Source organism: Aureobasidium pullulans (assembly GCF_000721785.1).
Source record: "Aureobasidium pullulans EXF-150 unplaced genomic scaffold scaffold_35, whole genome shotgun sequence".
Taxonomy (NCBI): Eukaryota; Fungi; Ascomycota; class Dothideomycetes; order Dothideales; family Saccotheciaceae; genus Aureobasidium; species Aureobasidium pullulans.
The window spans coordinates 49,571-63,091 of record NW_021941055.1 but is presented as its reverse complement, the minus strand read 5'-3'; the positions used below and the strand labels follow the sequence as shown (position 1 = coordinate 63,091).

Genomic DNA, 13,521 nt, shown 5'->3' with positions numbered 1-13,521 from the left:
ACAAACGCATAACGCATGTCATCGTAACCTTCGATGTAAAGCATGCTCATTCGCAACGCTTAATCTTTTGCATACTGATGCTGTGAACGAAGAGGGGATGCGGTCTGGGTGATACTTTTGCGTCATGACCCCACTAAATCCTAAGTCCGCGAACCATTTCCGGCAGTTGCACGGCTGGTCGGGTCTTTGGACGTAGATCTTGATTGACGTAACATGTGAGCTTCAGCGATATAACAGACCGTATATCACTAATTTTGACCAGCTCTTTCCCGGTTCCAAATCAGTATTGCGCTACTTTGGGATCTTGCTTTCGGACCAGTTGTGCTCTGTCGCCTTCATCAGCTAAAATCACCTTCTCCTGCCATAAGCCAACTTCATTTACCTATCAGCATGCCTCTGAAACAGGACGACCAAGGTCGTCAGGTCGTCCCAATTGTGGTTGATAACAACGAGGAGCCAATCAACAGCGACCGCGTGTTTCCAGTCACCAATGCCGCCTCCGGGGAAGTCGTTCACTACTATGCGGGTGCAGATGTAGCTACTTGCGATCGAGCTTGCGAAGCCGCGTGGAAGGCCTTTCAGGACTGGAGAAAGTCCCCCGTGGCCCGACGTCGTGATCTTCTACTCAGAGTCGCACAGCTCTACGAGGAACGCCTCGATGACCTTGTTCAAGCTCAAATGAAGGAGACGTCCTGTCAAGAATCCTGGGCCAAATTCAACGTTCTGGCATCGACCAATTACATCAAGGAATTTGCAGCGTGTGTGAGCAGCGTTAAGGGTGTCATACCGCCGACTGATAAGCCGGACACCATGACATTTGTCTTCAGAGAACCCATTGGACCTTTTCTGATCATTCCTCCTTGGAACGCCGCTGTGGTTTTGTCTACTCGTGCTATCAGTGCTGCAATTGTCTCTGGTTGTACAGCAGTCCTCAAGGCATCTGAGCTATCGCCTTTGACCCATTCCATCATTGCAGACATCTTCCGGAAAGCAGGCTGTCCACCAGGAGTCCTCAACACTGTACAAGCCTCGCGAGAAGATGCCGCTGCTGTGACCGAGAGCATGATCGCCAATGACCACATTCGCAAGATTGAGTTCATTGGAAGTGCAGCAGTCGGCCGTATCATCGGCGCAACAGCAGCGAAACACCTCAAACCTACACTCCTCGAACTGGGGGGAAAGTGCCCAGCGATCGTGCTAGATGATGCAAATTTGGAACAAGCCGCTTCCCTATGCGCCAAAGGTGCTCTCGCACATCATGGACAGATCTGTTTCAGCACCGAACGCATCATTGTGCAGCGCAGTATAGCGGACAGATTCAACGACCTTCTCATCGAGCAGTTCAAAAGCACACCCGGCGGAATGGCAGTCTCGAAATCCATTGCACAAAACGCCATTGACATTCTCAAGGACGCGAAAGACAAAGGAGCAAAGTTCCTTTACGGAGATGGTGGAGATGACGGAAAGTGTTCCATCCACCCCACAATCGTGCTCGTGGACCCAAAGACATCACCGGAGCACCTTCGCATCGTTGACGAAGAAACATTCGGCCCCAGCGTCAGTGTCTACATCGTAGAGGATGATAAGCAAGCTATCCAACTTGCCAATCGTAGTGCCTACGGTCTCAATGCCGCCATTCACACACAAAACTTGGAGCGTGCCATCAAGATGGGTAGAGAATTGGAGTATGGCCAGGTACATACCAATTGCTCCACCGTCTATATCAGTCGTAAGTTCTTGTCCCATTGTACAGAATGACCGTGGCTGACAGCGTGACTTACAGCTACTGCGCCACAAGGAGGTATGAAAGGCAGTGGTTGGGGTCGACAGAATGCTTCGTGGGGTCTTGATGAGTATTACTCTACCAAGCAGATTAGTTGGCATGGTAAGGACAGTGGTAATTAGGCAATGATCCGCCGTCTTCAGCCTCTGCAAACGAGAAAGTCATGAATTCGCAATGTCACTTGGAGCGTGGACTCAAGTCAACCACACCATTCGTCTTGTGTCGGTAGACTGGCATCGGTGCGGCGAACATGTGTGAGATCTCGGTGATGATCTACAACTGGCAACGAAGAACATTCAACTATGATAATGTGAGTTTGACCTGAACGTATATCCAGGATAATTTGTCGGAACAATACGATGCATGAGTAGAACAAACTAGAACCCAAACATATCTTTACCCTCCTCGTAACCCTGGTAGATGTTAGCACATATTTTCATTACTGAATGGGAAACCAATTCACTTACCCAATTTCTCAAGGCAGGCATCGCTGCCTTCTGGATCATAGCAGGAGGTCCACACAAAAATACCGCATTCTTCTTCCCACTCTCCTTCTCAGGCGCATATCCAAACTGCTTGATCTTGTCTTCATCAACATGCCCTTTCTCACCCTTCCAGTCGTCTGAAGGATGACTGAGTATATGGCAAATCTCAAACTTATCCTCATGCTCTTGGGCAAATTTATCAAGATCCTCGCGCAACAAGATTGATTTCTCATCTTTGTTCGCATCGATGACTTTGATCTTTGTCTTGTCACTCGCAGTAGCCAGGACTCTTGCAATGAGTTGATATCCAGGAGTGATACCCGAACCACCGAGGATCAAAGTGATATTCTCAAATCGCTCTTCTTGGTCGAAGATTTGGAATTTGCCGTCGCCGATATATTTGATGTCGCCGGTGGGACCGCGGATCTCGACTTCTTCGCCTTCTTCCATGCAGTCTAGGATGTTGGAGAGGGCGCCGCCGGGTTGTTGGTCGGTGGGGAAGTAGGTCTTGATGACGAGGTCGAAGGTGCCGTCTTCGGTGTCTGCGCCGATGATGGGTTGGGTGGGTGTGTAGGAGCGCACGAGCATTTTGTCCGCCATGTGGAAGCCGATTTGGAGATGTTGACAGGTCCCGAGGCCGAGCTTTTTGGTCTTGTCGCCTAGACTGAAGGTGTAGCAGCGGGTGTCCTCGGATAGATTCTTCTTTTTGAGTAGAGTTACGGGGTACCATCTGATCGATTATATCAGTCATGGTGCAGCTTTGGAAGGCGCAACAGTTCACTCACTGCTGCATCGAAAGGACAAAGTCGGTCTTTTTGTTGGAAGCTTCCGCCTTGGCTTTCGCGGCATCTTCTGCTTCCTTTTTCATGTGTGCTTTGGCCTTGTCGGTCACGGTTCCGAGAATGCACTCTGCGAGATCTGTTAGTGACGATCAAACACGTTCACTTTCGACTCATTGCTGACCTGCGAGCTTCTTGTATGCATAACCATCATGAATGGACTCAAAACTCTCCGACGTCTCTTGACTGAGTTTACCAGCATGGTTCGTGATGGTAGCTTTACCACCCGGATGCCAGTCCAGCACTGAAGTGGCGTCATATACGTTACCGTCAACCACGATCCAGCAGTCATCTTCCTTGTCGTGCTTTTCGATTTCCTCTCTGGTGAATTGTTTCTGAGGTGTGCTTGAACTTTGCTTTGCGCTGGCGATTTTCTCGTCGGCACTTGGCTGCACCCAACCTCCAGTATTGGTTCCCGGCTCTACAGGATGGCGGAAGAGCACTTCCAAGGCGTTGTTGTCGCCTTGAGCAATCTCGGGCTTTACCTTGTACCAACCGTTGTTCATCATGCCCATGACGTTCCACGAACCGACCTATAGAGAGTACATCAATTAATTTGTCCAAACTGATCAACAATGTGGATCCAATTACCTCGGGCTGAGTATTCTTGAAGACATTAAAGCATCGCACGGTAATGCTCGGGGCTCGGAGCAGATGACCAAGCTCAACATCGATATACCAGTGTATCCACGTCCAGTACTTGTGTCCATGCCTGACAGGCGCTTCCGGAAACTGTCTGATACAGTACAGCCACGTCTCGCCGTTGTCAAGGCTGACTTCCACTCTCTGTACTTCGTGACCACCGCCATCGTAAGCATACCCTGCAATACGATATGTGTGGCCTTTCTTGACGTCGGAGAGCTCGATGCGCTCGCCATGAGCCGGCTTGGCGATGACCGAGTTGAGGTTCTGCTCATTGCATGCTGTATCTGGGTGACGGAAGAGCGTCTCGGCAAACTCTCCATCTTTCTCTGTAACGAAGGAGGGCTGTAGATAGTATGTCAGCACGAAACGAGTGAACGCCAATCACAAGCACTCGTCTTACCAAAACTCGGTTGTCCCAGATGTGATAATGACTGTCATTCTCCTTCTCGCTGATCCAAATCTTGCTCAACCATTTGACTTGTCTGCCACCGACATATCCAGGAATGATGACTCGCAGAGGATACCCATGATCAGGAGGCAACTTGACATCATTCATCTCATAAGCAAGCAGAACATCATTAACAGGATCCATAGCATATTCGTAAGGGATGCAAGTCTCATAAGTGCCCTCAGAAGGCTGATCAGCCCCTGCAAAATTGACCCATCTCCTTTGTCCAGAGCCATTGGTGGGGTAGTCGACTCCAGCGGCTCGCAGGACATCGGCTAGAAGAGCACCTTTCCAGAATGCATTGCTGATAGCACCGGCGCCCCAGTTGAAGCCTTTGGAGCGTTTGACCATGTTGAGCTCTTTACGTCTGTTGCCGTCGCAAGCCAGAGCGACTGCGATATTGATGCTTCCAAACTTCGAGGCAATGTCGTCCATGGTGAATGTGCATTTTCCGTTCTCAATGTCCAGCTTATGAGTCTCCCAAAGTAGGTGCGGTACCTAGGTTTTCGAATATGATCAGCATGAGTATCAGTATCATGGCGACCATATGCAAGGTCATTGAAATGAGTGATGTAGTCCTCAAGAGTCACGAATCAAGGTGACTTACCGGACCATGGTTCCTCACATAGTGAAGACGATTTGGAGTAATCAAGCCGGTCTCAAACAAACTTGCGAGAGGATACTCGCAGTTCAAAGGATGCTTGCCAGTCAGACGTATCATGTTCGAGTTTCGAGGAATCCAATTGTCCGGACTCGCACGGTCGGCGTCGTCAATAACGTCCGTAGGTTTGAGATCTGCCCAAGGTGACTTCATTTTGCCATCGCTTTGCTTGATACTCTCGACGTTCTTCTTCTCCTGTTGCAGACTTCTCAACAAAGCAATCTCCTGAACGCTATACTTTTCTCGGAGTTTCTCGTACTCTGATTTTGGCTTTTTGTCTCCTTTGATATCTGCTTGTCCATCTCTCCGAGACACCTGTTGTGAATCTCTCTTGTTCTTCTCGTCTGACTTGTTTTCTTTCTGGTCGGAATCATCAGGCTGGTCTTGCCCGCCACTTGAAGCATATGCGTCATTGTGTCTCCGGCGGTTGAGATCACCGTCTTTCCATTCGTGTTCTTGCTCTTGCTTCTCTTCTTGCTCTGTTTTCTCTTTTTCCCCCTTCTCCTTCTCTTCCTTTTGCTTCTGACGCTTCAGGTTAGCAGGCCATGGTTGTTGGTTCTTAATGAAGTCCTCGGATTCGTTGAGGCGGTAGCGCCAGCCATTGGGATGTGCTTGAGGTTTTTCTAGGTAGTAATCCTGTTACATGGTGTTTAGTATGCATGATCTTCTGATATATACTCACACCACGAGAGTACACACTTCTTGCTTTTCTTTGGCTTCGCGAAAGTTGATCAACTGATGCGTCTGCAGCTCGTGCTTGAGCTCATTGGATTCCTCCTGAGCTTCCTTGAGGAAAGATTCCTGGCTGTCCTCGCTGTCTGAATCATCACCGCTGTGCACAAGTCCAGGAACGCGATCATGACGATCTCGGTAGCCGATATGGTGCCTGGCAGTACTCCAGTCAGGCTCATTCTCAATTTCTTCCTTGGAAGAGCCCGGATGATCTCTAACATAGGTGCGGTAGGGTATTGGAGGCATTGTGACAATTGAGTGGAAGAGAGACAAACGGGAAGCTGGGAGACCAGACTTATGTAAGACCGGACAACACTCGACTTAGATTTGGAATAACATCACAGAGCGGGACCACCGAAGGTTCGGAGTGAACGCAACCAAGCTCTTGTATGGCAGAGCCGCGGAGGAGCGGGGAGCGGGGACGGGAGCTGACGTCAAAAACGGTCAGTCTTGGTATGGTCTAACAACGGTTAAGTAGAGCCTCCAAATAGCGTGAACTTTGTACCTGTGTAGAGCTGTCGGAGCATAGAAAGAAGACGCAAAGAACGATTTTGACGATGCGACGTTGTGCAGTTGTCTGTGAGATTGATATGCTGGCTTATATAATAGAAGAATTTAAGGTCGCCTATGCTTAATACAAGTCAATCCACTGCATTGTCCTATCTCGGAAGAATAACCAATATTGGTCAAGCGAACACGATCTACTCACCAAAGCTCAAATATTGGCAGATTTGCGACCTCAGCCTCTCCGACGAAGACTTATATGACTCATCGGTACTCGGCCATTGTAGCAATGTAGAGCCTCAATAGACGCGACGCTCAAGGTCTTTTTCGAGGTTCAAAGTCATGTCCTAAAGTTCTTTGATCGAGTTGGTCGACGTAAGCTTGAGCTCGGGCTTGAGCGATGGCCCGCAGTACTCGTCCAGTTGCACCTTGCCCAGTGGACCATAGAGCAGATAGCCCTTCCATGCGCCATTGTTCCACTGGCCATCAAAATCAACAGGCATGCATGTGGAGTCAGGTAATGTGTCGAGGTCCAGTTTCTGAATCGAGTGATAGAGGGATTCTTCAATACGTCCAAGCTGAGAAGATGTCGCACAGGGATCGCTGGAAGATCCAACTGCATAGTATTTATAGGCGAATTTTCCAAAGGCTCCTGTTGATACTGCGCAATCTTCTCCGCCCCATTGGGCAGTAATCGATGCTACAATCCAGGCAATAATTGACTTCATGTTTGGAAGCCTTTTCGACAAAAGATTGATTTTTGAAATGTGTAATCGCCAGGTGCCAATGATTAAGAAGCTCCTCGGACTTTACCAGGTCAATATGCTGGTCTGTCCTCGAAATGTCGCAGTTAGCTTAATTTGTGTAGAAGAGTCAAAGAAGTAGAGCTTTGGAATGAGGGTTATCCGCGACTTAAGAAGAATTCTACTCGACCGAGTACGAGGTCAAGATGTGGATACGTCTGACTCGAACCAGCTGCACCGTCTGGGTCCTCGGTCCGTGTCAAGGGCGACAGATGATCTGAAAGTGTTGTTGGTCGGTGGCTCGGTCAAAAGCTAAGGACAGCAAGAGCTTCGAGAGACCATCTGGCAATCCAATCTGACTGAGAGGCCCCGTCGCAATGAAGCATGCTGCAAACGCTCTTCATGCTGCTCATATGAATCAACCTCTCAGGGTGTCTCATGAGTGTAGTGTCCTGGCCTGAATCAAAGACGACTGGCAAGGGACAGGGCTTCGGCGAAGGATTGTTTCTAGCCTGCCAAGCCGGATGTCAGTGTGCGCCTGCTAAATCTCATGACGGGCATGGCAATCACACACAAAGATGATTTGAGAGTCTCCTCAGCATAAGGTACACACTATCTGTACAGCATTGCAACATAAATTGATGCCTCATATCTCGTTCTAGATTTTGCAAGATATGTTGACCAAAACCTGACCGACACGAACCCTGCGCATTGATCATCATGTGTTGATTGGAACATATTTCTACGCGTGCACCATTGCCACATCCAGGCTTAGTTACATCGCATCTGATAACGTCTAATATTACTCGAGATGTATGTCAAATCAAGAACACCCTACGACAACAGCATTAACACCTCTCATGGTTGCCCAGATCAACGTGAATTCAAGATCAGGGTCACTCACACAGCCAGATAGACAGATCTTATCACGTGTTAAATCATCCAGTGTCGCGTCATTCCCGCGCCACTCAATAATCTTTCCACTCGATAACTTCACTCACCTCCGCAGCGCCCATTGTGCGATTTGACAGTCTTGCGAGCTGCAGTACCAGTGCCGCGCTGCAGCATCACCCGAAGAACGCTTTGGAGCCCCCAGTAGAGCTTTGGAGGTCCTCTCATATGCACATGGGATGGTCGAGGTGATGAGTTCATTACCAATTATCAGGGAGGAACGATGATGGGACAATGGGTGAACTGGAGTTTTACTCATATGCCTAGGAGATGAGGCTGAAAATCCCTAGAGCATCCCAAGCTTGGACGCTTCTGCCATCACCGCCTCCCTGATGGTACCCTCAATACCAACCTGCACAGGTTCCCAGTCAAGCAATTCTCTCGCTCTGCTTCCTCTGCTCCTTGAATTAGTGAAAAAATACGCATATACCGGTCCACCCTGCTCCACGGCATTTGCGTTGTTCAGATACTTGACTTCCTCACTCTGCACCAACCCAGCTTCATGGGCTTCGCGGACGACTTGACGTATGATGTCCGCCCAATCGCTTTCACTCGCCTCGACAAAGTAGTATGCGTCCTTGCCCCATAGTGCGGTGTTGGAGGCGGTGTTGGTGGTAGCGGCGATTTCGATTAGCGAGAGGGTCAGGCGGGACATATCCTCCACATGCACGTTTCCCCAAACCCACTCCCCTTCGGGCGCGATCCCAGTCCCCCTGTTCAGCACATCCGCGGCTATAAAAGGGATAGCCAGACTTGTTGTCTTAACCGGCCCTCTTCCTGTGCCGTAGATTACTGCAGGACATACGATGGCGGTTTTGATGCGCTCTGATTCTGCGTTTGCGAGGTCGAGGACTATTTCATCTACGTTTCTGTGATCTGCTGCTGAGGGGAAGGAGGTTATGTCGTCGATGTCGGTGATGTCGTTATAGATCTTGCCGTGGCGTGGTTGGGAGGGTCCCCCGCGTCGTGGGTCAGGAGACCGGTGCCGGAGGTGTGGATGTAGTGAATTGATGTATCGGTAGAAAATTTGCGTAAGGCACGGCTGATAGATTGCACAGATGAAACATCATCGGCAGAATTTGCAGCGTCTGTACAATCAGCGGTTGCATGTCCGAGTAAACAGTGAGAAAGACTCACGATATATCAAGTCCGCTTTCGCTACCTCTTCTGCAATGACATCGGCACTGTTGTTATCACCGAGCGCAATCTTGACTCTAGGTTACTCAGCCGCGATGATCGCTGCTTTATCTTGATCGCGGACAAGAACAGTAATCTCATACTCGGGGTGAGTCTTGTTGAGCAAGTACAAAAGATCGCCACCAATGTAGCCTGTGGCTCCAAGCCTAGAAATATAGTGAGTCGCAATTCTTAGACACTGTATAGTAGTCTACGCACAGGAAGATTTTCATGATGGATGGTTGCTCCTACGAGTTATGTCTATCTCGTTGCAAGAAGGAAAATTGAGAGATGGTCCTTTGGTCTATTTGTGCATGTTTCAGCGCGAAATCATGACGATCTTTATGACAAGCTTGCTGATTAGCAATCAGTCAGTCTGTATTACAGATCCTACGAGCAGCTGTTCTGCAAGGGTGATGGTGATCCTGATTATGCGTCCAACAAAGTCGTGGCCAGGGATCGTTTCACAATGTTAACATTCTTGTTCGATGTAGTCGAAAGAGCTCGGTTGCCCAGATTCACCTCTGTTTCTATACTGCGCCACGCGTTGAAGCTCCTCTTCATCGCGTAAAGGACGCTTGAGCGTGGGACACCAGATTCACTCGCGACGCATTGAAGAAACATCAACTAGCAATACCGAGCTGGAAGTAGGATGGTAGTTCTTGTGTCTCAGCCATGTTTTCATGATGCTCCGACACCTGGTCGAGTTGACAAAGAATACGTGACCGGACCGCCAAGAGTCGTCGAGGTAATTTGCGGCAAAACAGCGGCAGAAATTGCGGGTGCGGTGATGGCGTGACTTCCTGGACCTCTTGTAAAAACACAAACCAACCTACATGTCCTACACGCATCAGCAGATTCTAGCTCTACAGAGCGGCAAGCGGAGGCTCTCTATTCGTCGGCATGCGAGACAATGAGGCTGAAGCATGTGGGGAACGTCCTGCAAGCCATGATCCTGATTTCTGCAGGTGGAAATAGCCTGACTTATTGCGGCTGAGGACTGCAGATGAGTATCAGACATGCGTGATAAGGCGAGCGCTCCCACGCAAATATGAGCTCTCCTTGAGTTGACATCCATCCATCTTCAATCGTTCAAGATACGCCTATGCCAAATGTTCTTATGGCCAAGAGCATGACGCACCCAGGGCTCTATACTGTAGGCTGGGTCTGCGCTATTGCCACGGAGTATGTCGCAGCACGTCAATTTCTGGACGAGGTACATGATCGGTCCAATTGCTGTATTGCCGCAAACGATGGTACTCAATACACTCTCGGCAAGATGGCTGGCCACAATGTTGTGATCGCAGTGTTGCCAAATGGGGAATACGGACTGTCCAGTGCTACAAGCGTTGCCAAAGATATGCTGAACAGCTTTCCAAACGTCAGAGTTGGCTTGATGGTTGGTGTTGGTGGTGGTGCGCCGACTATAAAGCATGATATCCGACTTGGTGATGTAGTGGTTAGCAGTCCGGTAGACGGCAAAGGTGGTGTTTACCAGTATGACTACGGCAAGTCTCTCCAAGGCCAACGTTTCACGCACACTGGATTCCTCAACCAGCCGCCGGCGGTGCTGCGATCCGCTGTCAATGGTGTTGTGACCTTGTACGAGGAAGACGGACATCAGATCGATGAGCGTATCCAGGCCGTCCTCGACAAGAGACCGAGATTGAGAAAGAAGTACGGTCGCCCAAGTCCGGAAACCGATCGTCTTTACGAAGCAAACAACGCGCATCCAATCAATGATCAAAACGACTGCGGAGAACAGTGCGGAAGCGGCGTTGTTCAGCGTTGCAAAGCAGAGGACCGCGAGGACAATCCGACCATCCACTACGGAACCATTGCTTCCGCTAATCAGCTCATGAAAGATGCAACGACAAGAGATGCTCTTGCAAAGGAACAAGGCATACTATGCTTCGAGATGGAGGCCGCGGGTCTAATGAATCACTTTCCATGTCTCGTGGTACGCGGCATCTGCGACTACTCAGACTCACACAAGAACAAGAGATGGCAAGGATATGCAGCGATGACTGCAGCTGCATTTGCCAAAGATATTCTCGTACACATGACGCCAAATAAAGTAGAGATGGAGAAAAAAATTGTAGACGTATTGGCCTCCAGTCAGTGCAATTTTCTGGATGTATCTTGGCTCAATGCTAATTTTCACGCAGTGGAGCAGAACATGTCGTGGGAGTTTGAAAGAACAAACGCCTCCGTTGCTGAAGTGAAACTGGATGTGAGGCACCAACGACTGCACAACTGGTTGTTGCCCCCCGACCCCTCAACGAATTTCAATGAAGCCATGTTGCGGCGCCATCCAGGAACTGGAAGATGGTTTGTGGAAGCCGACTTCTTCCAATCCTTCAAACAAAGTCGCGTGCCTTATTTCTGGTTGAGTGGAATGGCCGGCTGTGGCAAGACTGTTCTCAGTGCATCTATAATCGAGGATTTACAGCAGAGTAAATTGTCTCGGTCCACCACACTCCTCTACTTTTACTTTGATTTCAACGATGTGCGTAAGCAGACTCTGGATGGTCTGCTCCGCTCACTTGTCTGGCAGCTGAAAAGCTTCAGTGGTAATCATGCCAGTCTTGAGATGTTGTACGACCACGGAAAACTTCAAGCTTCGATCCCAAAGCTGAAAGAGCTTCTGGAGACAACGTTGCTTGCATCATCTGGTCCTGTAATCATCGTCCTTGATGCACTAGACGAATGTACCGAGAGGTCGGAGCTACTACCATGGCTCAGCCAGATTGCCGCAAGATGCACCAGGAATGTCCAGATCATCATCACGAGTCGCAAGGAATATGACATCCAAGTGGCTTTGGAGAAGTGGATGGCGACTGATGCCATGATATCAATTCCACATTCTGAGGTGGACGAAGATATTCGCACATACGTACGCGCGAGGATAATCGCCGACGAAGGATTAAAGCGCTGGGAAAACAAGCCCAGGGTACAAGACAAGATCGAAAAGCATCTGATGGACAAGGCTCAAGGAATGTAAGTTTGCTCAGCCGAGACTCGGTGAAGGTACTTGCTCTAAATGTTATAACAGGTTTCGATGGGCAAAATGTCAGCTTGATGCACTTGCAAACTGCATCAGCCTACGACAGCTCAACGACGCTCTCTTGACGTTACCGACGACCTTACACGAGACATATGATCGAATACTGGATCGAATTCCTACCATGTATCTGCAAGACACGATCAGACTACTACAGGTGTTGACGTGGTCAGAGAGACCGCTTCTCATCGAAGAGGTCGTGGACTTGCTTGCTGTGGACCTAGATAGCCCGATCGGGTTTGATCTGGAGAATCGATTGCCAAATCCACATGAGATGGTCCAGCTTTGCTCAGGGTTGGTGACATTGGGACCACAGAGTCTAGATCCTGAAGACGATAACGTAGAAGGCGATTTCTTCACTCTTTTCGAGGCAAGTGGATTCAGAGAGGAGATCCATTTGGCTCACTTCTCCGTGAAAGAGTACCTTATCTCCGACAACGTGCGGAACGCCAACTACCAAGCTCGGCTGATTCAACCGATAGCCGCGGCGTCCATTGCAAGCGTGTTGTTGACCTATTTACTTTGTCTCGAGAAGGAAATTGCCCAAGACAAAATCGCATCGGCATACCCCTTGGCTTTTTATGCGGCAAAATATTGGATGCACTTTGGACGTGTCGCTGATTCCGAAGATACACGGTTACACATCCTGATTGACAAACTTCTTCTGGAGCCTGGAAGGCGTTCTCGATGGCTGAGTGTCTATGATCCGGATACTCCTGGGTGGAGATTCGAGAGAACTTCTTTGCCTACGCCAGAGCCTCTTTATCATGCTTCGCTCTGTGGGTTAGAGCAAGTTTCGATTCGACTATTGGAAGGTGGCGCAGATGTCAATACCGTCGGTGGCAGATACGAAAACGCCCTACAAGCTGCCGCAGCTGGCAATCATGAGAACATTACAAAGCTCTTGATCAACTGGGGTGCCGACGTCAACGCCTACAACTCAGTAAGCACTCTTCAAATTGCCTCCAGGAATATCTGCGGGAACATAGTGCGACTACTCTTGGCCAATGGCGCTCATGTGAATGCTCATAATGGAATGTATGGCAATGCTCTTCAAGCCGCTTGCGCTGGAAACAATGCAGACACAGTGCAGATCCTGCTCGAGCACGGTGCGGATGTCAATGCCCAAGGTGGAAGATATGGCAGTGCGCTCCAGGCTGCTTGCGTAAAGGGCAAACCAGAGATGGTGCGTATGCTGTTAAATCGCGGCGCAGATGTCAATGTTCGAGGAGGCCATTATGGCAGCGTCCTTCGAGCCGCGTACATCAGGGACGATGCAGAGATTGTGCGAATGCTGCTTGACAGCGGTACGATTCACAAAGTCCGGGATCACGCAGAAATCGTGCGTATTCTACTCGACAGCGTCAAATGTGTGAAATTTAAAGCCCGTCGCTATAGTAATGTTCTGGAGGCAGCTATGGCAGAGGGTAACAATGAGGCCGTGCGAAAATTGCTAGGACTCACACCTAAATTTGTCGTGGAATGGCTTT

At 49.4% G+C, this 13,521-nt stretch overlaps 5 protein-coding genes across 5 annotated transcripts; 2 read left to right on the top strand and 3 right to left on the bottom strand.

The window, feature by feature from the left end:
- Positions 1–390: 390 nt before the first annotated feature.
- Positions 391–1,905, top strand: M438DRAFT_328583 (aldehyde dehydrogenase; the record flags this gene model as incomplete). The annotated part of the gene is made up of 2 exons (XM_029903211.1): positions 391–1,729; positions 1,784–1,905. The coding sequence occupies 2 exons, from the start codon at positions 391–393 to the stop codon at positions 1,903–1,905; spliced, it is 1,461 nt and encodes a 486-aa protein (XP_029755381.1).
- Positions 1,906–2,091: 186 nt separating this feature from the next.
- On the bottom strand, positions 2,092–5,956 carry M438DRAFT_151704 (uncharacterized protein). Its single transcript, XM_029898975.1, has 8 exons — positions 5,561–5,956; positions 4,808–5,497; positions 4,153–4,698; positions 3,699–4,094; positions 3,232–3,640; positions 3,054–3,177; positions 2,251–2,998; positions 2,092–2,196 (listed from the first exon to the last, which is right to left on the bottom strand). The coding sequence occupies exons 1-8, from the start codon at positions 5,837–5,839 to the stop codon at positions 2,161–2,163; spliced, it is 3,228 nt and encodes a 1,075-aa protein (XP_029755380.1). The 5' UTR covers positions 5,840–5,956; the 3' UTR covers positions 2,092–2,160.
- Positions 5,957–6,164: 208 nt separating this feature from the next.
- M438DRAFT_151708 (uncharacterized protein) lies at positions 6,165–6,891 on the bottom strand. Its single transcript, XM_029898976.1, has 2 exons — positions 6,303–6,891; positions 6,165–6,218 (listed from the first exon to the last, which is right to left on the bottom strand). Exon 1 carries the CDS (start codon positions 6,823–6,825, stop codon positions 6,445–6,447), a length of 381 nt encoding a protein of 126 aa, XP_029755379.1. The 5' UTR covers positions 6,826–6,891; the 3' UTR covers positions 6,165–6,218; positions 6,303–6,444.
- A 969-nt stretch (positions 6,892–7,860) lies between these two features.
- M438DRAFT_409661 (uncharacterized protein) lies at positions 7,861–9,200 on the bottom strand (the record flags this gene model as incomplete). The annotated part of the gene is made up of 3 exons (XM_029910029.1): positions 7,861–8,833; positions 9,053–9,134; positions 9,187–9,200. 3 exons carry the CDS (start codon positions 9,198–9,200, stop codon positions 8,078–8,080), a joined length of 852 nt encoding a protein of 283 aa, XP_029755378.1. The 3' UTR covers positions 7,861–8,077.
- An 872-nt stretch (positions 9,201–10,072) lies between these two features.
- M438DRAFT_284122 (uncharacterized protein) lies at positions 10,073–13,340 on the top strand (the record flags this gene model as incomplete). Its single annotated transcript, XM_029901435.1, has 2 exons — positions 10,073–11,967; positions 12,023–13,340. Coding segments are annotated over 2 exons (3,213 nt in total), but the record flags the coding sequence as incomplete, so codon positions are not given.
- Between the last annotated feature and the right edge of the window lie 181 nt (positions 13,341–13,521).